The sequence below is a fragment of the Microtus pennsylvanicus genome, chromosome 1 (genome assembly GCF_037038515.1).
Source record: "Microtus pennsylvanicus isolate mMicPen1 chromosome 1, mMicPen1.hap1, whole genome shotgun sequence".
Taxonomy (NCBI): Eukaryota; Metazoa; Chordata; class Mammalia; order Rodentia; family Cricetidae; genus Microtus; species Microtus pennsylvanicus.
Window position 1 is genome coordinate 175462027 of NC_134579.1, and position 22424 is coordinate 175484450.

Here is a 22424-nt window from a genome sequence, read left to right on the forward strand (position 1 = left end):
CTAGAAAATTTGTATTTCAATATGACAAAAATGATTTGCTTCCAGGCTGGAGAGAGACAGCTTAGTGGTTAAGAGCACTTAATGCTCTTGAAGAGGACCCAGGCTCAGTTCTCAGCACCCGCGTGGTGACTCACAACCATCTCTATCTCTTACTCCAGGTGATCTGACCCGCTCTTCTGACTTCTGGTATACATGGTATATATACAACATGCAGGCAAAACACATATACACATAAAATAAAATTTAAAAATCTAAAAATAAATTTAAAATATCTTTGCTTCATCTCATTTCTTAAGAGATATTAAAATGAGTATAAAATGTTTTGATACTAGCATGTTACCAAACTTTGAGACCAATTCCCCTACCAATATTAAAGTCAACTGAACTAACTTGTATAATAAAATTACTTTTATTTTTAAATATATTTGAAGGACCAAAATGATCAGATGTAAAGGACCAAGGGATTTCTTACAGCTGATCATATGAGCACTGCCTGTTGCAGAGTCAAGGCAGGAAATAACTGAAAAGTATTGCTCTGCAGATACAGGCACTTCACAGTAAGTTAGCATCAGTCTATATGTGTAAGCCACACACACACTCAAGACACCCACACATCTGAAATAAATAATGCAGCCAATATTAATTCAACACTGCTACCCTACAGCTACACAAAATAACTGAAAGTAAAATGGTTCATTTGTAAGAGATGAGTAAAGCGCTTGTCACCTAAGAATACAAGCAGAGCTGTTTAGTACACACCTGCCCGCCAGCTCCTTATCCAGGTACTTGGCAGCCAATCTCGCCCCATAGACTTCTGCCTGGAGAACAGCTATGTGCCTGCGGAGGGCCTCATTCTCCTTCCTTAGCAGCTTTACTTCGGCTTCAAGCTGAGCTTCTTTTACTTTTTCTGTTTTATTTGCTTCAAGCTCTCTTTCCTATTGTAATTTTAAAAACATAATTTTGTAACAATGTCTTTATGATTCTACAGCCAGGAGACGGTGCTCCTTAAAAATACACACAAGTGCAGCACATAATACAAACAATAAAAACATGGAAAATTGGATTGGAACACAAAGGCTGACTCCAGTTCTTTGTTATGTTTTTATTTAGGTTTGGTGTGTGTGCCACACATATGTGGACTGTCCATGGAGGCCGATGGAGGGATCAGGTCCCTGAGCTGCTGTTCCTGGAGGTTGCGAGCAGGCTGATGGGGTGCTGGGTCTTCTGGAAGAACAATAAATGCTCTTAACCATCCCTTTAGATGATAATTCTGTCTTGCTTTTGAAGAGAAAGTTTTGGTAGCTATCTTAGGCTGGCCTGGGATTCACTATGTTCCTCAGGCTAACCCTGAACTTGAAATCCTTCATCCATCTCTCAAGTGCTGGGACTACAGATGCACACAACAATGCTTGGCTGGACTGCCTTCCTTTAAATTCAGGAATATGATGTCTTGAACCTTCTTTTGGATAAGTGTATGCATGATGCACCCTGATATTAAAAGAAGCCAGAGAAGACTTCTTTAAGCAGGACACTGAGTCTATTTACTTTGTAAAAATGACTGAAGAAACTAAATTAACAGAAAAAATAATAAGCACCCATGTTAGCTCACGGTGGCAAGACTCGGGAGGATGCAGCGGAAGGATCCTAAGTTCCCAGTCACCTTTGGCTACACAGAGAATTCCAGGCTAGCTTTTACCCTTTTACCCACTTAAACATCCTGTTGTCTCATTCTAAGTTTATTCTTTTCTTTTCGGGGGGAGGGGGAGAGTTGAGACAGGGTTTCTCTATGTAGCTTTGGAGCCTGTTCTGGAACTTGCTTTGTAGACCAGGCTGGCCTCGAACTCACAGAGATCCGCCTGCCTCTGCCTCCCTGAGTTCTGGGATTAAAGGTGTGCGCCACCACTGTCCCTGGCTTCATTCTACGTTTTAAGAAAACACCATATAACCATGCACAGAGAACCTGGAGTTACTGTGTTAGAACACACACACTTAACATTTTTGAAGGAGAGAGTGTCTACGGGATTAGAGAATTCCTACTCTCCGGATCTACTTCATGCACTTGTAACTTACAGCAGATTCCAGAGTGACTTTTCTAGGGAAAACAACTTCTTCCCTTTGCCTCCTATGAAGTAAAATAGTCATTCAGCTTCAGCTCTCATAAAAGAGCCATCTTCAGCCTTCTATGTGAATCTACAGGTATTTCAGGACATAATCCCCAAATTATCACCATCTTTTTTTTTTTCAAGATAGGGTTTCTGTGTAGTCCTGGCTGCCCTAGAACTCTGTAGACCAGGTGGCCTCAGACTCAGAGATCTGCCTTCTTCTGCCTCCTGGGTGTTGAGACTAAAAGTGTGCACCACCACACCTGGCTAAATTTTTACTGTAAGTTCATATACAAGAATTAATGCTCACTGTTCCCTGAGTTTATATACTATATTTAAGCTCACAGACCATAGAATCAAGATCCAGGTATAAAATGGGAAGATTCAAGTCAAAGCAGGATGGAAAATGGAAGATACAAGTTCTGCCCAAGGCAAGGCAAATTCCAAATCAGATGCTTACTATGTGTGTGTTCAAACACACTTCTTCTGACAGTTGAATTGAGGGGCCACAGGTATTAGTTCTGAGTCAAATCCATCCAAACATTCCACATAGCATACATCCGGATCAGAACTGCTCTTGTTGACTTACAGAAGTCCACAGAGCCTAAGAAAATATGGTTATACTTCATTACTCAATTCACCACTAAGTCCCCTTTATGAATACTTAGCTTCTCACAAGGAAAAACTTTCTATTGGCAAATGGTATGTTACAGACAGCAATGAAGTATTTTTCCTTTTATTCTAGATATTGAGAGGGTATACCCTGGGAAGTCAAGGTAGGACAGTCTGGAATTCAAAGCCAAGCTCAGCAATACAGCAAATTTGAAGCTAGTCCAGGCTACTGGAGACCCTGTCTTAAGCAAAAAACAGTTGGGCATGGTGGCTCACTCCTGTAATCCTAGCACTCTGGAGGTAGAGGCATGAGAAACAGCTCAAGTTTGAAGTCAGCTTGGGCTATACAGCAAGTTCCATCTTAATAAAGAAGGGGGGGGGGGACACAAAACAAATATAAGCAAATGTTGGCCAATTTGTTGAATATATTTTGGTAATAATTTAGTTGATGCTTTGTTCTATATTGGTTTTTTTTGTTTTTTGTTTTTTTTGAGACAGGGTTTCTCTGTGGCTTTGGAGCCTGTCCTGGAACTAGCTCTGTAGACCAGGCTGGTCTCGAACTCACAGAGATCCGCCTGCCTCTGCCTCCCGAGTGCTGGGATTAAAGGTGTGCGCCACCATCGCCCGGCTTTTTTTTTTTTTGGTTTTTTTTTTTTTTTTTTGCTTTGTTCTATTTTGACCAACATCAAAAATAGTAAGCTCAAATACAAGGTATTACATACTCTTAATATACCTGCATTTTAAGTGCATTATGTGTGTGTACACAAGTGGAAGGGAAACTATCAAATGCGGGACATTTAGCAATTTCAGTATAAATGTCTGCTTTATACAAGGCTGGGAGTGGAGCTTAATGGTAGAGTGCTTGCCTAACATGGGTATCATTCCAGGGCAACCCGGTTTCATTGGTAGGAATATTTATTTATAGAACTGACAAACAGAAGGAAGAAAAGCGGGCTTTTTGTTCATCTTTTGTAAACATGCACACATATATGCCCACTCAATTTCTATACATCATCAGCAAGAGATCTGGAAAACTAGTAATACAGACTCTTTCATAGCAACTCTGGAATTACTAATCTCCTCCCTCCTCCTTTCTCTCTTCTGAGACAGTTTCATTACACAGCCCAGGCTGGCTGTGCCACCTAACCTTGTTTTCTGTGGTGCTCGAAACAGACCCCATTCACCAAGCTCCACTGCCTGCATGGACCCGGATTCCTCAGGTGTGTAGCTTATGGAAATGTTACTACAGGACCATCTCTTTCCAGTTACTTTAATGAGCTAGTCACAGTGTACTAATGAGTTTCAGATGCTAATGAGGCTAACCCTTTCTTTTAATAACTCAAATTCCTAAGGAATCTGACAGTCTCTGAGACTTGAAATTAAGACATATATACAACCCAGCCATGGGGAAGCACACACCTTTAACCCAAGTACGGTGGGGGGCAGAGGTAGGCAAATCTCTGTGAGTTCAAGGACAGTCTGTCATTTAAAACAATGTATAAAAAAGAATATGATTAAGGAAATGGAAGGGAATTACTTTAAGATTTAAAGGTAATTTGTAAATTTGTTTCCTGGTTAACCTTCCTGTATTAGGTAATAAGCATGAGGTTAGTTTCAGGTTTTAGACTTGTAAAGTATGTATTTTCAGAAGCGGTGAAGTCATAAGTCAACTGGAATCTGACTAGCTTGACACTAAGAAGTTACATACTGTTACCGTCTAAAATAATTTCTGATAAAGATTTTAAAATGCAATTCCTTTAAAGGTTACACAATCATTCCCACACCCACTAAAAGGCTCTAACACATGCACTGGATGAAGGAATCAGCATGCACACTCTCTTAGTGGGAACAAGTTCAGAAAGAAACTTGATGGGGGTAAAAACCAGGCCTGGTTCAAACACCTTCAATACCCTCATGCAGGTATTTTTGCCAAAGTAGAAGTGTGAGCAAGTTACAAGACTCAAAAGTTTTCAAAAATGGATGAGCTCTGCTAATAATGGCTATAAGTCACGAATGAGAGATAAGTCTTTAGCCGCATGCAGTGAGGAAAGCACAGCGGGCACCCTCTGAACTTTCCAGGTATCTGAACATGAAAAAACTGGCATTAACATCCTTTTCAAATACAAAGTGTGACAACAAGCAATACACAAAACACCAAAACACTTCAGCATTACACATTAAATAAAGCAAGAGAAATAGTAGACTTACCAGCTCCTCCACAGAGGGGACAGACTTCAGATACAAGAAAAAAGTTTTGCAATTAGAAAACCATTGAAAAAACAAATTTATCTAGTGGTATTATCATTATAAAGAAAACTTCCATATGTTGAGTATCAGTTGGATAAAGTCCATTAGCACAAATATATCTGCAAATCTATAAACAACAGTTATAACATTAGACTAAAATTTTTAAAAATAAAATTAGTTAATACAACTGGCCCACTATTTGTTTTTCTATAGCACCTGTTAAAAGTTTAGGAATTTGAGCTGGGCAGTAGTGGCACATACCTTAAATCCCAGCACTAAGGAGGCAGAGGCAGGTGTACCTCTGTGAGTTCAAGGCCAGCCTGGTCTACAAAGTGAATTCCAGGACAGCCTAGGCTACACAGAGAAACCCTGTCTCAAAAATCCAAGCCAAACCAAACCAAATAAAAACAACCAAACAAAAAGCTTAGGAACTCTTATAATGAAAATATAGAATGTTTTTCCATGTTAATATCACATAGCTCAAATAAGAATTTATGATCTGTCTTTTAAGGTGGTTAAATGAAACACTATTAAAAGATACATAGGCCTTCAGTTTATGAGGACTTAAGGAGAATAGAGATGCTGAATTAGATTTCAACATATCAGTACTTGAAACCAGTTAAACCTTATCAAAGGACACTAAGTAAAACTTAGTATGCTCTGCACTCAGGACACCAACAGCACTGTTTCATGGCCTGTCTCTCCCAAGCTTTACCTTTCTTACTGCCGTCTTCACATATTTAGCCAAATGTCTGGCAGATGGAATGCACTCAATACATGGGCTAAATTGAAACAAGCTTTACAGTTTTGTTTTCTGCTTACATAGCCTGTTGTGATTAAGAGCGTTATGGCTAATTAGAGTGAACTCACAGAGAAACAATATATAGACATGACACAATGTTCAGTAGCAGAAGAAAAGCTTACGCTCTACTGAGAGCTAAGAACCTTGTTGGTATTTAATTACACTGGTCCTTTCTCTGTACTCAACAGCACTCTGACTTTACCAAGACACCAGACTAACATACAGCTAGGGCTAAGTGAAAGAGGCACTGGCAAAAATTACTGAGAAACTTACGAGTGTTCTCTGTAAAGGCTAACATAGTTAAGAATTTTTCTGTCCCTCTTTAGACTCTTCCTTGTTCCTGCATAGACACAGACACGAGGAAATTCCAAGGCTGGAACTCATCTGCTAAAAACTGTAGAACAACCGAACAAGAACCTCAACCCCTAGTGTGTGTGTGTGTGTGTGTGTGTGTGTGTGTGTGTGTGTGTGTGTGTGTGTGTGTGTGTAGTGGCTGCATCAGTTCTGGCATGCCCCTAGTGTGTGTGTGTGTGTGTGTGTGTGTGTGTGTGTGTGTGTAGTGGCTGCATCAGTTCTGGCATGCCTGCCTCGGGGTTAGCTGAGGAAAAAAAGCTAACATACTGTACAAGACCAAGCTCAATGCTACTTGGGATTTTTGCTACAGCAGCTGAATTTAACCCTGACAGACAGCAGAACAAAAACTTGTTTATGCTATATCATAACTACCCTTTAAATATACAACATTTTAAAACAGAGTATTTTCCATTCTTTCAGGTAGCTAGCTATTGACATGAACACAGATGCTACTGATAAATATGATGATCGTAAACTTTCTATTGCCTGATTTCTCACAATGGACATGACATTTCATAACTGTGACTTTGCTATAAATCTCTGCACCTTCCAAAACATAAGTGTACATCATGGTCCACTTACCAGTTTTGCCTTAATGGTGCCAGAGTCAAGACTCTGACCGGTTTTGGCATGAAGCTGAAGCTGAGTGGAGTGTAACTGTAACAGCTGATCGTGCACTTCTTTCTCCAGAACAACTTTCTCTGCTTGAGTCTCTGTCAGCTCAGACCGCAGATCAACCAGTTGTGCCTTAGCAATAGGAAACAATAAGGGTGCTTAATTTTCTTTATGATTCAAGAATGACAAAAAAGATATTCCTGGAAATGAAAACATAAACACTAGCCACTGTTAGCTGACAAGAGTGCTGGCTAGATGTTCCGTGCGTAAAATCACATGCTGCCAAGCCTTTGACCCTCAGAACTCACATGCACACACACAAATGAGAATTAAAAATTTTAAGCTCACCAGAAACCAAGTGTGAAAAACATAAGAGGCAAGAGAACACAGCCATAAGCAGTATCTCTTAGTAACATAGGCAACTTCCATTTCACACAGCTTACTCTAACAAACCTTCTTAGAGGCTTTTCATCTTTATCTTCACAGCTTTGGAAATTACAGTTCAGAGAGTATGTTATGGTGGTCATTACCATGAATAATATGTTAGTGGGGTTCTGTCTTCAACCCAGAAACTGTCAGTCTACATTAGACTTCTTCAACTTTCCCACTTGCAACGTTCATTAATTTCAATGGCTTCTGGTCCAGGTGCTTTGAACCTGCTATGTAGCTGAGGATAACTCTGAACTTCAGATCCTTCTGCCTCCACTTCCTGAGTGCTCAAATTAGATGCGTATTTCCATGTTCCATTTATGTATGGCTAGGGACCAAATTCTGGTCCTCATATATACTTAGGCAAGCCCTCTACAAAATGAGCTAGACCCCCACCTCTATTTTTTAAATACACACATTGTGTGTACGACACTGTGTACACACATTTGGACATTTTCAAACAAGCATTGAGCCTATGCGTGCCCTCCACTTCTCTAGTTTCCCCAGCTTCTTTCCCTTTCTTACAACCTTTTCACTGGACTTTTACACAACCCCAGGTACGTAGGTATAGAAAATAATTACACAAACATTTCCTAGTAATATATCATAAGTTTATTTTAAAACAATCATTATACACTCTCCCCACTTATTAAAGACTAATTTTCATAATGAGGTGTTTATTTATTTGTACATAGTTCTTGGCTGAGGATGTGATACAATGAGACACAGGAGGCATGCCTAACCTGCAGCCCATGGGTCACATGTGGCTGAGGACAGCTATGAATGCAGCCCAACACAATATGGTAAGCATACTTAAAAGCTAAGAATTTTTTTGCAACTTGATTACATGGTTCTCAATTGTGAGCTTCATAGATGACCACATATCACAAGGCTGGCCAAACTTTAGGTAGAGCACCTTCAACATTTTTCAGAGCTGATCAATATTCTCATTTGATAACTGGTTCTACATGCAGAAATATGCTTAGGGTTATTTCAGAAATTGTGGGAAAGTCTTTCCTAATCCCAAGCCAAAATTCATTTAACAATAAAAAATTAGTAATTAAAAATACTTACTATTATTTATGTGTGTCTGTATGTGTACATGCCACATATGTGCAAGTTCTGGATGAAGTCAGAAGGTATTAGAGTTCCTGGAGTTGGAGTTACAGATGTGAGTTACCTGACTTGGGTCATCTGAAAGAGCAACAAGTGCTCTTAACCACTAGACATCTCTCCAACCTCCAAAATATGTATTTATTCATTTATTAGTATGTGTACATGTCAGTGTGAGCACTGCGACATGTGTGTGGAGCTCAGAGGATAACCGTGGGTGTTGGTCCTTACCTTCCACCTGGAGGGAGAGTCCCTCTTGCTTGCTGCTGCTCTGCATACTCCAGGTTATCTACCCTTGAGCTTTTAGGGAATTCTCTTGTCCTTGCCTCACATCATGTGCCATATACACACATCACCAATTTGACACTGGTTCAAGGGATCTAAACCCAACTTGTAAGGCTTGCATAGCAAGTGCCTCTTATCTGCTGAGCCATCTCCTTGGCTCAACTATTCTATCCCTTTTTATTCTACTCTACTCTATTTATTTATTTTGAGACAAGGTTGTCTGTGTAGTCCTCGCTGTCCTGAACTCACTACGCAAACTCACAGATCCACCTGCCTCTGCCTCCCTAGTGCTGGGATTAAAGGCGTGTGCCACCACTGCCCAGGTTTTCTGTTTTGTTCTCTAAAGAAACTAAAATCAGAAACTCAAATACCAATTTTTGAGATCTAGTATTCTCACACAATATAATCCAAGCATATGTGAATTTGAGCTTTATATGCTGAAGAGTAATGGGAAAACATTAGGTCTTTGTTTTCTGTAAGCCGTACATCTCTACCTGTAAGAGCAGAAAACTATGTATGCTGTAAGAGCACTGTCATGCATGGCCTGCATCTGAGCCAAGGTGCTTCAGGCATGTTCCTCAGCCCTGTGTGGTGCAACATGGGTAACGGCTGCCAGAACACCTTGGGTTCACTATGTGTTTGATTTTGAATTCATTTTTGGTTGCTGCATGTTCAGAGGTCTTTTACTGTTCTCCAATATTTTGGGACCCTCACATTCAGTTATAAGAGCTCATATAGGAGCCCAAATCTCAATTTATGGAGCTGCTTTTTTCTTGTCAGAAAACTTCCCTTTGCGCTGTGTAGCAATTATTTTAGGTGCCAAAGTGCCAAGTGCTGAGATCATAGTGAACTTAAGTGTCAAAGTTAACTGTAAGTTTTCAGTTCCAGCAGAGAAGCCTTGCACAAGGCCCTCATGTTTCCATTTCTGCAGAGCTGACAACATTGTTTCACCGTTGTGTACTGCACATGGCCCTCATGTTTGCTCTTCCCAACTAGCCAGCACCTGCACCTTTCCTATTCAATTCAAAAGAATTTTAAAATTTAATTTTTAACTTAATTTTTAACTTAATATTGGTCAGAGAACTATACTGTCATAGAAAAAAATGTAGGTAGTTCAAAGAGAGTTAACTCAGCTTTGAGGAAGGTCAATTTAGGGTAGCAGCACTGTTGTGGCTTTCTAAATGATCTGCTACCATGGCGATGCTATAAATGGAAATAAAGGATTTTATAATGTTAAAAACAGCATCTGCAATACATTTAAAAATATGGTAAAAAACAGAACAAAACAAACACCTTTCCAAAGTGCAGCCGCTGATCAGTTACATTAGGATTAACAGGAGCTGGGTGGTGGTGGTGCACACCTTTAATCCCAGTACTTGGGAGCAGAGGCAGACGGATCTCTGTGATTTCTACAGAGTGAATTCCAGGACTTGCTCCAAAGCTACAGAGAAACCCTGTCTTAAAAAACAAACAAAACAAAACAAAAAAAAGGATTAACAGCTAGTGGGGGAGGGGGACAGCCAGGGCTTAACTAGCGGATCTCTGCATAAATCACAATATGAAGAACACCTGAAGTGCAAAGTTGAGACTTGTACTGGGACTAGGAGCAGAGATGTAATATCCCAACACAGTTACATGAAGAGAGTGCAGGGACCGGGACTTGGGAAGTTACTAGTCAAGGATGGTCTGAGAGGGAAAGGAAAAAAATGTGTTGTGGTAAAAATACTGCCACATGAGACACTTATTGTTAACTGCTAACTAGACAGAATCAGAGTTACCTGGGAGATGGGCCTTTGGGGGTGTGTGTGGTATTTTGATTATGTTCATTCATGTTGGAGGACCCATCTTAACTGTATGTGGAACCATCCTCTGAGTAGAGAATCCTACACAGCATAAAATGCAGAAGGCAAGCAAAAAAAACCACTGCACACTAGCATTTCCTCGTCTCTGCTCCTTGACTGTGGATCCAATGTGACCTGCTGTCTCAAGCTCCTGCTGCTATGATTTCCCCACAATGATGGACTGTAACGTGAGCTGTGACACAGAAGAGACCCTTTCTTCCTTAAGTTGCTTCTGCCAGGGAATAGACGTTTCATTTTTATTTCATTATTAGTACTATCAGGGGGTATGGGCATGAGGAGGTCAAAAGACAACTTTGCCCAGTCAGGTCTCTTCTTCCACTCTGACATGAGTTCTGGAACAGAACAAAGCTAGTTCTTTGGGCTTGTGTGTCAGATGCCTTTACCCCACGAGGGTTTTTGTTGCTACTGCTTTTAGACTAGGTCTAGTAGCCCTGGCTGGACTGGGACTACATGAAGACTAGGGTGGTCATGGATTCACAGAGATGCCCCTGTCCCTGCCTCCCAAGTGCTGAGATTACAGGGCTGTGTCACCATGAGTGGCTCCTGGCAGACCATTTCATCACAGCAGTAGAAAAGAAACCAAGACACCGCTTCTTTCTTTGCCTCCACTGATGCCTCCATAAACTAGGCCTTCTTGTTTTTGAATGCTCTCAAGTCCCTTACAGAAAATGGATAATATTTACATATAACCTATGTACTCTACGAACCTCAAATCACCTGTAGATTACTTATAAAAATGCTATGGAAATAATTGTCATAGTATTATTTTTTTTCATTTAAATAAATACTTTTCTCTTAAAAACTGCAAATAGACAAAGGATCACACAGCAAAATTAAGTAGATTCAAAGTCTATACAACTTAATGAACTTAAGAACTGTTAGAATTGGCATTAGGATGAAGTTGTAAAGGTTACTGTTACAGTGTATCATTCAGGAAATAAAGGTGAGTAGATAAAATTGCTTTTATCTAAATCTGACCTGTGGGTTTCCCTTTTTCTTCGAGGTCTGTTGGCCACCAGTCCACAAGGACAAAGGAGCAGAAGGTGATAAGAGTTTTGTACAGCCTGTACAAAGGCAGAAATAGCCTTCTGGGAGAAGCTCTGGTAGGTAGCTCAGCTTTATTCCAGAATATAGGGCAAATGTAGGTTTGGGAACAGTAGCTGGGGAATCACCTAATTTGCATTAAGTGGCATGCTCCTATCATATAGCTGGATTAGTAGCTGAACGGGCCTATCAAAATAGCCAGAGCATGTCACCTAATTACCATATGGGCAGTAGGGAAAGAGCTTTTGCAAGGAACTGTTCAAGGGTCGCTCTAGAGAGAAATCAGGAATCCAGGTCTAGAGATATTCTCCAAATAAGCTCAGGCAGAGAGCTGCCAAGCCATGGAAGACTGCAACATGTTACCAGCAAAGCCTCCCAACATTGACCATGGTTTCTTGACTGTCCAGATAGAGAACTGTGTGTTCAAGCTCAGGAGAAAAGGCCCAGCACCTAAATTTAACTATATCCTAAAAGGACAAGAAAAATGGGGCTATGAACAGGTTATCAATTTGCATGTGGTCTATTATATACGTTCAATTAAATGAAATAATTTTCTTTTAGGTTGCTCAACATAAAAATATTGGGGTTGGAGAGATGGCTAAGTGGTTAAGAGCACTGGCAGCTCTTCCAGAAGACCCAGGTTCAATTCCCATCACCCACATGGTGACTCACAACTGTCTGTAAATCCAGTTTAGTTCCAGGGAATCAGACGCTCTGCTGGCCTTCACCAAAGCCAGGTATGCATAGTTCACAAACAGACAAGCAGAAAAAAAGTCATACACATTAAAAAAGAAGGAGAAGAAGGAGAAGGAGGTATCAAAATCTTGGGAATAAGACTGTTTCAAATTTACTCTAAATTCCGTAATATATAGTAAACCCCTTCTTGCTTAAAATGTAAGCATTCTGTCAAAGAAAACTTAGTCGCAGATAAACTTTCGGTAGTGATTTATTAAAGTGTCTTCATACTATTGAATGGTCACCCTACAGCATGGTAGAGTTCTAGAAAGGGACCCAAGAATAGACTATGATGACTATGATTATGACAATATTTAGGCAATGCAATTAAAGCTGCATTTTCTAAGACTACCTAGGTGGTCAGTGGCCAAGTCGCATTCCTGCATCCAATTCTGGTGTCCAGGGCAGCACTGTGAAGTATGGCTATCACGCAGGAGCCAGAGGAAATTGGGCTTCCATCACTACAGTATATGGTTAGTGCCCTGACAAGCCACACTCCCACAAAGCAAGCACCTACCCACCATATGGCAGGCATGTGCCTGAGCTCTACTTATCATACTTAACTTTTTTTTTATAGCTAAGGAAATGGAAATCAGGATTTAAACAGCTCATTCAAGACACACAGCCAAACAAGACCTGAAGCTAGTTTAACAATAAAAAAAAGCTTGAGGATCTTTTACCTCGTTGTTGTACACCATATCCTTTTCCCCTCTCAAATAAACATGAAGCTTTTGGGGTTTTTTTGAGACAGGGTTTCTCTGTGTAACCCTGTCTGTCCTGAAACTCACACTGTAAACCAGGCTGGCCTCAAACACAGTTCTGCCTGTCCCTGTCTCCTGAGTGTTGTTGGGATTAAAGGCATATGCCCCCACGGCCTGGCATAATATGAAGCCTTTTATTCAGAACAATTTCATTAAAGATGTTTACAAGCGAAACAGCACACTCTAAGTTTTCCTTGCTTGTCGTTATTTTTTTATTCAAAGTGGACTGCTTTAACTGTGTGTATGTGGTTGTGTGTTATTTGGGTGCTAAGGGTTTGTCTGAGGATTCTGTGCATGGATACAGAGTATTTAATCAAGCCCATTCCCAATCCCCTCTATTTGTTTGTTCCTTTCTTTCATCCTATTATTTACTTTTTAATTCACTGAATCTACTCAGCACCGCCAGTATGCACCTGTATGTAGGGCCATGCCTGGGGAGCATAGGTTGTAGCTGCTCAGGCTCAACTCCTGACCTAAAGGAACTTTCACTTTCTGAGCAGCCATCACTTGCCAACAGCTCCTCAGTTAGTCTGTAACTTTTATTCTGAACAAACAGTAAACTAGGGAACTACACAGCAAGTCTTTTTTAGTACTGTTCACATGGATCAAGGATCCCTTTCTTGGATGCCTGCACATCTCCGGAGGTGGAGGGAAGGAAGAAAGAAGGAAGTCAGAAAGGGAAGGAAAAAGAGGGTGTGAGTAAATAAAAGCTTATTTTCCATAAGGCAACAGAGATCACTGAATTTTTTGGGTTTAGGGTAACCATTTAAGAACAAACACGAAAAAAAAAATTCCAAACCCAGCTGATTTTAACCTTCAACCTTGATTAATACCCCAAAGGTGTTTTAAAGAAAAAGAACACTGGTTTTTAGTGGTGGCATATGCATTGAATCTCGGCACTCTGGAGACGGAGACAGGCGAGTTTGAGGCCAACATGGTCTACACAGGGAGCTCCAGGAAAGCCAAAGCTACACAGTGGGGTCCTGCCTCAAAAGCAAAACAAAACAACAAATTAATTTCTTTGGTAGACATCTTTGCATTTTCTTACATCTGACCTGGAAGGTTCACTTACAGACATCCCCTAGAACACAGCAAGGGTCAATAAATCATTGGGGGGGGGGCGACTCTTAAGACAGGGTCACAAGATCAGGAGTGAGGAGACAGCTCAAGGCCAGTGTCACCAGGCTTCACAGTTTCACCGCTTGCACTCACATCTCTAACGCACTTGGAATTGATCTGTAATTTTCTTTTTCTTGCATGTGGTTAGAAAAACAAGCCTAACATCTCCAATGTGTGGATTTCCCCTACCCTGTACCATTTACTGAAGTCTGTCCTTTACTTGCTATGTATTCTTGCCATCTTTTTCAAGGGTCGGTTCACTCTAAATTTGAATGGATCGTCTCTGGGCTGTCTATTTCTGCATCATTATACTGCTGTTTTGGGGACTACAGTTTGGTGGTTTATTTCCCTTTTTGTTTTCACAACTGCTTTGGCTAGTCAGGCTTTTTTTGGGATTCTATACAAATTTTAGAGTTTCGTTTTCGTGTGTGACAAATGTCATTGGTATTTTGATAGGATTAAATCTGTAGATTTCTTTGTGTAGTATGGATGGCCTAACAATATTCTTTCAACACTAAACATGAGGTATTTGTCCATTTTTTGAGCCTTATTAAATTTCGTTTTCTGATTTTTTATTGGTATAAAACCTTAAAAGCACAGTGTGGTCCTCATATATGGGATGTTTGTCTCCAGTTGTTGGACCCATTTGAGAAGGATTAAAAGGTGTGGCCTTGTTAGAGAAAGTATGCCACTGGGTCACTGGCTTTGAGGTTTCCAGCCTACACCATTCACAGTTAGCTCTCTGTGCCTAGAGCTTATGGATCAGACGTAAACTCCTGACTATTGTGTCAGTTTCATTGTCTGCCTGCTGCCACCATGCTCCTGCTGCCATGACGGTCACGAACACTAAACCTCTGGAACTACAAACCCAAAAACATTTTCTTCTTTAAGTTGCCTTGGTTATGGTGCTTCTTCACAACAATAGAAAAGTAATTAAGACACATGGTAGCAAAAGCAGAAATAGACAAAGGAACTATAACACACTAGAAACAGCCAAACAAACCAACAGCTAGAGATGCAACTTACAGCATGGAAGAATGTATTTGCAAACTATACATCTGATAGGGAGATAATCTCCAAAGTGTGTAAGGTACTAGGCCCACTCCACAACAAACAACCAAATACCCCACTTAAAATGGACAAGACACCTGAGTAAACATTTCTAAAATATTCAGAAACAGCTACATTAAAAAAAATAGTTTAACAGCAGGGATCACTAGTGAACTAATAAAATAAAATCTACAACAAAATATCACCCCTCCCATGAATTAAAATGGCAATTATCAATGGAAATAAGTCGAGAAAAACACTAGCAAGAATATGGAGGGGGGAAAAAAAACAAAAGAAACCCAAATAGTATAGCCATCACTGAGGACAGTACGGTGTTTTTTCAAACACATACATACAAAAGCAAAACCAAAAAGATACAACTATCTGCAAGCTCACAATTTTGGTATATCCAAAGGAAATGAAATCAGTGCATCAAAAAAAAAATACATACATACACACACATACACACACATACACACACACACACACACACACACACACACACACACACACACAGTGCGCTACAGCCATGTGGCGATACAGATTAACAGAGATGGGTTAAATTAAGATGTAAGAGCTAGTCAATAAAAAGCTAGAGCTAATAGGCCAAGCAGTGATTTAATTAATACAGTTTCTGTGTGGTTATTTTAGGGCTGAGCAGCCAGGAACTATCAAACAAGCGGTCCTCCTACAACACATTGGGGTTTTACTACACAGCTAGATGCCTGAGTTAAAAACAATGTGTATATTTCAAAATAACTGCGACAGCAGTTTTTACACATTCTTACCATAAAGAAATAATAAATGTATCAAAAATAGCGCTTATGGGGGCTGGAGAGATGGCTCAGTGGTTAAGAGCACTGACTGCTCTTCCAGAGGTCCTGAGTTCAATTCCCAGCAACCACATGGTGGCTCACAACCATCTGTAATAAGATCTGGCACCCTCTTCTGATATGTGGGCATACATGGAGGCAGAATGTTGTATACTTAATAAATAAATCTTTGAAAAAAAATAGCGCTTATAAGTACAATAATTACATGTCAATCATAAATTACATTTAAAAATTTTAAATATACTGCAAAGTATATTTGTAAAATATGTACTTCCAGAAATGGAGGGAGATACAGAGAGGCATTTTACCTACAGAGCGCTACAAGATAACCATCGGCGTTCACTGAATGAGTCATTGCTGTTCCACTTCCCATCTTACTCTTCTAAATTGTTCTATCAAGTCAGTTCCTGGGGCTAGAGAGATGGCTCAGTGGTTAAGAGTGCTGCTCTTGTAGACGACTGGGTTCCCAGCATTCATATGGAGGCACACAACTGTCTGTAACTCTAGTTCCACGGGCTTGGACCCTCTTTTCTGGCCTCTGTGGGCAACAGGCACATGTGGTACCCACACAGGCAAAACAGTCATTCATAAAAAATAATTTTTTCTTATATTTTTGAGATTTATAATGTAATTATATTACTTGTCCCTTTGCTTTCCTCCATCCAAATCGTCTGGTATATCCTTTCTTACTCACTTTATAATTTATGGCCTCTTTCCTCATTAACTGTTGTTATATGTATACATATATGTTTACATACATATTTTCTAAATAAAACCTGTATAATTTTACTTGTATGTATGTTTTCAGGGCTGACCACTTGGTATTAGATAACCAGTTGGTAAATTTTTTTTAAAGACAATTCCTTGCTGATATTATCCCCCCCCCCCCCCCCCGCCAATATAATTCTTAACCAGTGGGTCCACCCTTTCTAGCACGTCTAGAATTCCCTGGAGCTTACTAGCTGACCAGCCAACCTAGCTGTGCACCAGGTTCAGTGAGAGGTCCTGTCTCAGAAAACAAAGTGGAGAGCAACTAAGAAAGCCAGCACTGACCTCTGGCCTCCATGTGCATACACACCTGTGCACATGTGCGCACACACGCATACACTACACACACAAGCTTACTACAACTTACTGTCAGTTAATGCTCAGCTACAAATTATTAAGAAAACCTTTATATATCATCTGCTTCTCCAACTAAAAATGCCCAGCCACCTTATCTGTTACCACTGTCTCCCACCCTGAGTAATAAACTTTTAAAAGGATGTGCCATGATGATCCTTACACAAAGGATTGTAAACCACCTGACAGCAGCAGAATCATTCTCCACAGGTCTTTTTGCTTGTGGCAAGAGTCAAGGGGACAATGCAGCTAGCAAGGTGCTCTTTTCTATTCTTCTTATTCAAATGATCAGTTAATTTAATTTGCTCTTTATGTAAGGAATCTTCCTCTATTTTCTCTTTTCTCCTTATGCTCAAGGTGTTGTTTTTTTCCTACTCTTCAAAATTACAGGAAACCAATAAAGCCCATTCTCAAATACAAGGCTCATCCTATACACTGAAAACACATTCACAGGTCAAAAAATTTCTCAAAGTAGGAAATAATACCCTGCTATTTCAAGTCAGCCTTCAAACAGTGTGCTCATGTAGCTTAGGAAAGTTTCCCAAGAAAATGTTATCTAGTCAGTACAAGTCTTTTTCTATCCAATCACAAAGACCACTAATTTCATTAGTTACTATGTCATCCCAAAATGGTCTGCAGTCTAGACATGAAAATATAATTATATTTATCATTTTCCACAACATCACACATTCACAGAATTCCAATGACATACCTAACACTGGGCTGGGATCTGAAGACAGATAGACAGACAGACAGACAGACAGACAGACAGACAGACACACACACACACACACACACACACGAACACAAATGAAACAAGGGTGCATCTTGCCCTGGCAAAAGTTACAGAGGCCTGGTGCACAGTGTGAACCTAAAAGAATGGAATATATGTTAATTAGTGCCAGGCATTATTTTAAAAAATAAAAGTCTCAGAATCTTCTGAGAGGCATTTTTGATTATCTTAAAAAAAATGTATAAGAAGTAGGGTAACAGGCTGGAGGGATGGCCCAGTGGTTAGGAGTACTGGTTGCTCTTCCAGAGATCCTGAGCTCAATTCCCAGCACCCACATGGTGGCTCACAAACATCTATAATGCGATCTGGTGCTCTCTTCTGGTGTGCAGGCATACAACTACTACATACACAGTACATACATAGAGGCAGGCATACATACATTGTATACATAATAAATGAACAAACATTAAAAAAACTTGGGGGGAAAAGGAGGTAAGGTAAGATGCATAAGGTCAATTTTATATATTACTATTTATAAATATTACACATATAATTACATGCAATTAAAAACTATGTAAAAGAAATTTTACATAAAAGACTCAGAAGAGGTACATAACTATTCTTCTGTCTGCAGTTTCAGCCATTACTAAAGCATGAGGTTTCCTCACAAGGCCCATGGGACAGTTTGACGGTGCAGGCCACTTTCATGATAATAAAATATTACTTGCTTCTCCTAGACTGATGTCTGTACTAGCATTGCAAAAGCTCTCGTAAGTAAAGTGCTGACCTATGTGCACAGGACCATGAAGGCGCACAGTTCTGCACCACTAGTTCCTATTCTCTTCACTGCAAGCATTCAGCTTTAACATAATGCTCTTTATGAATAAAAAAATCACTAATTTCTTATACATTTCACTCTTTGAATACAAGTCTTTTTAACCTTTTATGTGATACAATGGAAACAAAGCATTTCTACTGTAAAGTAACCCCAGCACCAAGAGGCTAAGCCAGGAAGATCAAGAATTAAAGGACAGCCTGAACTGCAGAGTGAGACCTGTCTCAAAGACAAAATATAGAAAAGGGAGAAACCCCAGTTAATAATAATAAAATGCGGCAGGTCCATCCCTGCAAGTGCCTATGACAGTGCTTGTTACTACAGAGCAAACTCAAATTAAGTGAGAACTGGAGCCCCGGAAGCCTGAAATCCCTATCATCAGCTTGGCGACACCCCGAATCTAAGGATTTTCTTTTTCTTATTTTAATTAAACTATATAATTTTCTCTGCTACCCTCCCTTCCTCCCCTTCTTTCTTCTCCTGTGACCTCCACACTCCCAATTTATTCAGATCTGTCTTTTTCTCCTTCCTATGTAGATCCATGTATGTGTCTCTCTTAGGGTCCTCTTGGTTGTCTAGGTCTAAGGATTTTCTTGATGACACGGTAAACACTAACAAATGTAATACTAAAATATTCTATATGATGTATCAAAAACTGGAGGCCCTAAAATACTATCAGTAAGCCATTTTACAAATGATCCATGTATTATATTACAAAATCATCCCTGAGTAGAGCCACTCAACCTACTAGACAGACCAATATGACTAATGTAACAGTGGGGGAGGGGCAGGAGGGGCAGGTGGCAAAGATGTAGGTGACAGAGGAAAGAAGTACAAAGATCAACATGTATGAACATGTCAGAATAAAACTCATTATTTTGTACGCTAAAAACAAAACAATTTAAAACCAAACCCATTATATGAATAGTTCACTTTATTGCTTTTTGACTCTACATTACAATCAACCTTTAAGAAACACTCTCATCTGGAGGCAGAGATGGGTGGGTCTCTGAGTTTGAGGCCAGCCTGGTCTACAGAGTGAGTTCCGGAACAGCTAGGAAAACACTGAGAAACCCTGTCTTACCAAACCAAAACCAAAAATAAAACATAACAAAGAACCTAATCTCATGTCTATAGCAATATACCCTTAATACACCAAATCTTGTCTGATCTTGGAAGATATTATCTCTTGTCACGTCTTAAAAAAAAATGTTTTGTTACAGTCTCACTCCTGGGTGGCCAGGAACTCAGAGGGATCTACCTGCTTCTACCGCCTGAGTTTTGTCTACTATTACTGTCAGAGAATATCAACAATTATGTGGAGGGGCTGTCAAAAGACTCCTTCCTAACAAGCTCCAGATCTCTGTCAGGTCATATTTTTTTTTCCTACTAACAAAAAGCGATCACAATAAAACTGAATACAAAAGCAGATGCAAGAATCCAACCATTACCCATTAAGCCAGATGTTAAAAGTTTTGAAAAATATAGAAAACACTGTTATTCTGCTCATTGATTTTATTTGGTTTGGGAAAAGCTATTTTAAATTAAAAATGATATTAACATTATTAACATGATGGTGGTATGCCTGCTAGAACAATACTTGGAGGCCTCAAGGCAGGAGAACCCCAAGGGGCCAGCAGAGACTACATTTTGAAACCTATTTACTGTCCATCCCCATCCAAATTAATAAATATTAATACTTACAACTTTCTTAGTTTCAACTTCTAAAATAGTAACGATACACACACGCATCCATATAGAAATCAAGCTCTCTGGGCCCCCCTAAATTTAAGTGTCAAGGGATCCTGAAATAAAGAAGTTGAGAATACTGTCAGTGCTTTCGAAAGGCCTGTGCCTGGGTCATAAAGAGTGAGAGAAAGAACGGCAAGAGACACTGTTGAAGAGAAATCCAGAGGTCAGGTCCTGCAGAGCCTGTCAGTCCAAATAAAGGACTTGAATTCTACTCAATTTGGAAGACACTATTTCTCTGAACATCACTCTGGTAAATATAAACTGGGATTAGAGGGACATATAAGTGACTACATATACTAACAAACACATTTCCTACAAGGAAGGAGATACAATCGTTTCTTTCCCCGTGTTATCCAGTGTGTCTGCATTATGTCAACTCTTGTGTTTCTTTAAATTGCCTCCATTTCTTCATCATTACCACTTTTATTTTAATAACTTCCTTGTCCATCTAACAAACTCCTTTGCTGCGACACCGGATGAACCTAAGTATTACTCTCATTACTGTGTCCATACACAAATGGATGAATCCGTTGGGTAAAGTCAACCACAGGGCACACAGGCTCTCATGATGCTTACGATAAGCCACCCCGACTAGGTCCACAGTACTGCCTGGCAGTTAATCTTCCAGGGCAATGGGTCTTTCCATTTACCTGTATCTACAACCTCCTCCATTCTCAAGTCCTAAGTCTTACTTTCAGTCACTGACCTGAGCTCCTGTTTATGGAAAAAAAGAAACTACACAAAAACTCCAGCAAGCCCCTCACTCCATCCATTCCAGTCACTTTCACTCCTTGCTATAGAAATAATGTAAAGTTACATACTGTACTAGTTCTTGGTATCTCATCAGGACCCAGCACCTTAACAATATTATTCTTCTATTTCCCATCATGCTCGGTCTTAAAGAGCATGATTCTTGCTAGCTTATAAACATGCTCATTTGTTTTTTCATTTAAAAACGCAATAAACTAACACCTTCCTTGAAGCCTCCTTTTTCTAAGCTATTATCCACACCCACTTCTGGATGCTTTTCTTTCTTATTTTACTAATCACTTCCAAACATAAATTTGTTTATACAAAATGATTTCTTCAGCTTTGTAGGTGTGGGCCTCCTGTGTCACTTCTATAACAAAAAAACATAAAAATAAATGTATCTGTGAAAATTAAATGAATATGCATATGAAAAAAATCCAAAACCAAAAACCTTAGGACAGGGCCTAATCCATAGTAACTAGTAAGGTTAACAATATATCATAATTGCTAATAATATCGCCCATCTATCTGTTCAGGGAGAGAGCTGCACAACAGTGGCACAATAGAGAGTCATCCTGAACCCCTTCATTTTTCCCTCACTTTAATCCATCTCTAGAGTCTGTTGACTTTTACCTTTAAAGTTTCTCTTGTTCTGAATACTTTCTGCTACCTAAAATAATAAAACTTTCCTTATTTTATGCTATTATAATGTCACAAGGATAATCTGAAGCTCCTGGGTAGATTTTGCATTCACTCCTATTTTCCCAAACTTTCTGCATATCATACCTATTCTAATCTCATACCCGAGACACTCATCTAGGTGTAATAAAGCCCGAGTCTATGGCACAAATTATGAAACAAGGCAAGCTTAGTCCTAACCTACCAATACAAACTGGTCTGGCACCTCATTTCTTGTATGCCTTCGACTCTTTTCCATATTTGCAAATGCACCACGAGCTCTTACCCATCACTGTACTTTCCACTTCCTAGCTTCTCTACTTTACATAATGTGGGACAATATTTCTCTATCTCTTAGCTTAATTTTTAGTCATCCATTATGTCTTAGGTTAACAGTAATTTTTTCAGGGAGATAGAGGTAGGGGATCAGAGATTCAAGGTCATCCTTGGATATAATTATGAGGTTGAGGCAGCCATGACTTCAAGAGATCGTATTTCAGAAATAAAAAAAAAAAAGGAGCTGGGGAGATGGTTCAGTTGATAAAGATAAAGCGCACGAATGTGGATTGGAGTTCAGATCCCCTGGACCCA

At 39.7% G+C, this 22424-nt stretch overlaps 1 protein-coding gene across 2 annotated transcripts in view; it reads right to left on the bottom strand.

Annotated features, from left to right (window-relative positions):
- Gopc (golgi associated PDZ and coiled-coil motif containing) overlaps window positions 1–22424 on the bottom strand; it is a 42473-nt gene that overhangs the window by 14525 nt on the left and 5524 nt on the right. Inside the window, exons 2-4 of one of the 2 annotated variants that reach the window (XM_075945794.1) lie at window positions 6700–6864; window positions 4923–4946; window positions 760–935 (exon numbers count right to left, since the gene is read on the bottom strand). In XM_075945794.1, coding sequence (XP_075801909.1) covers window positions 760–935; window positions 4923–4946; window positions 6700–6864 — 365 coding nt within the window. The remainder of the gene's footprint in view (window positions 1–759; window positions 936–4922; window positions 4947–6699; window positions 6865–22424) is intronic. The other variant, XM_075945804.1, reaches the window with a different exon arrangement.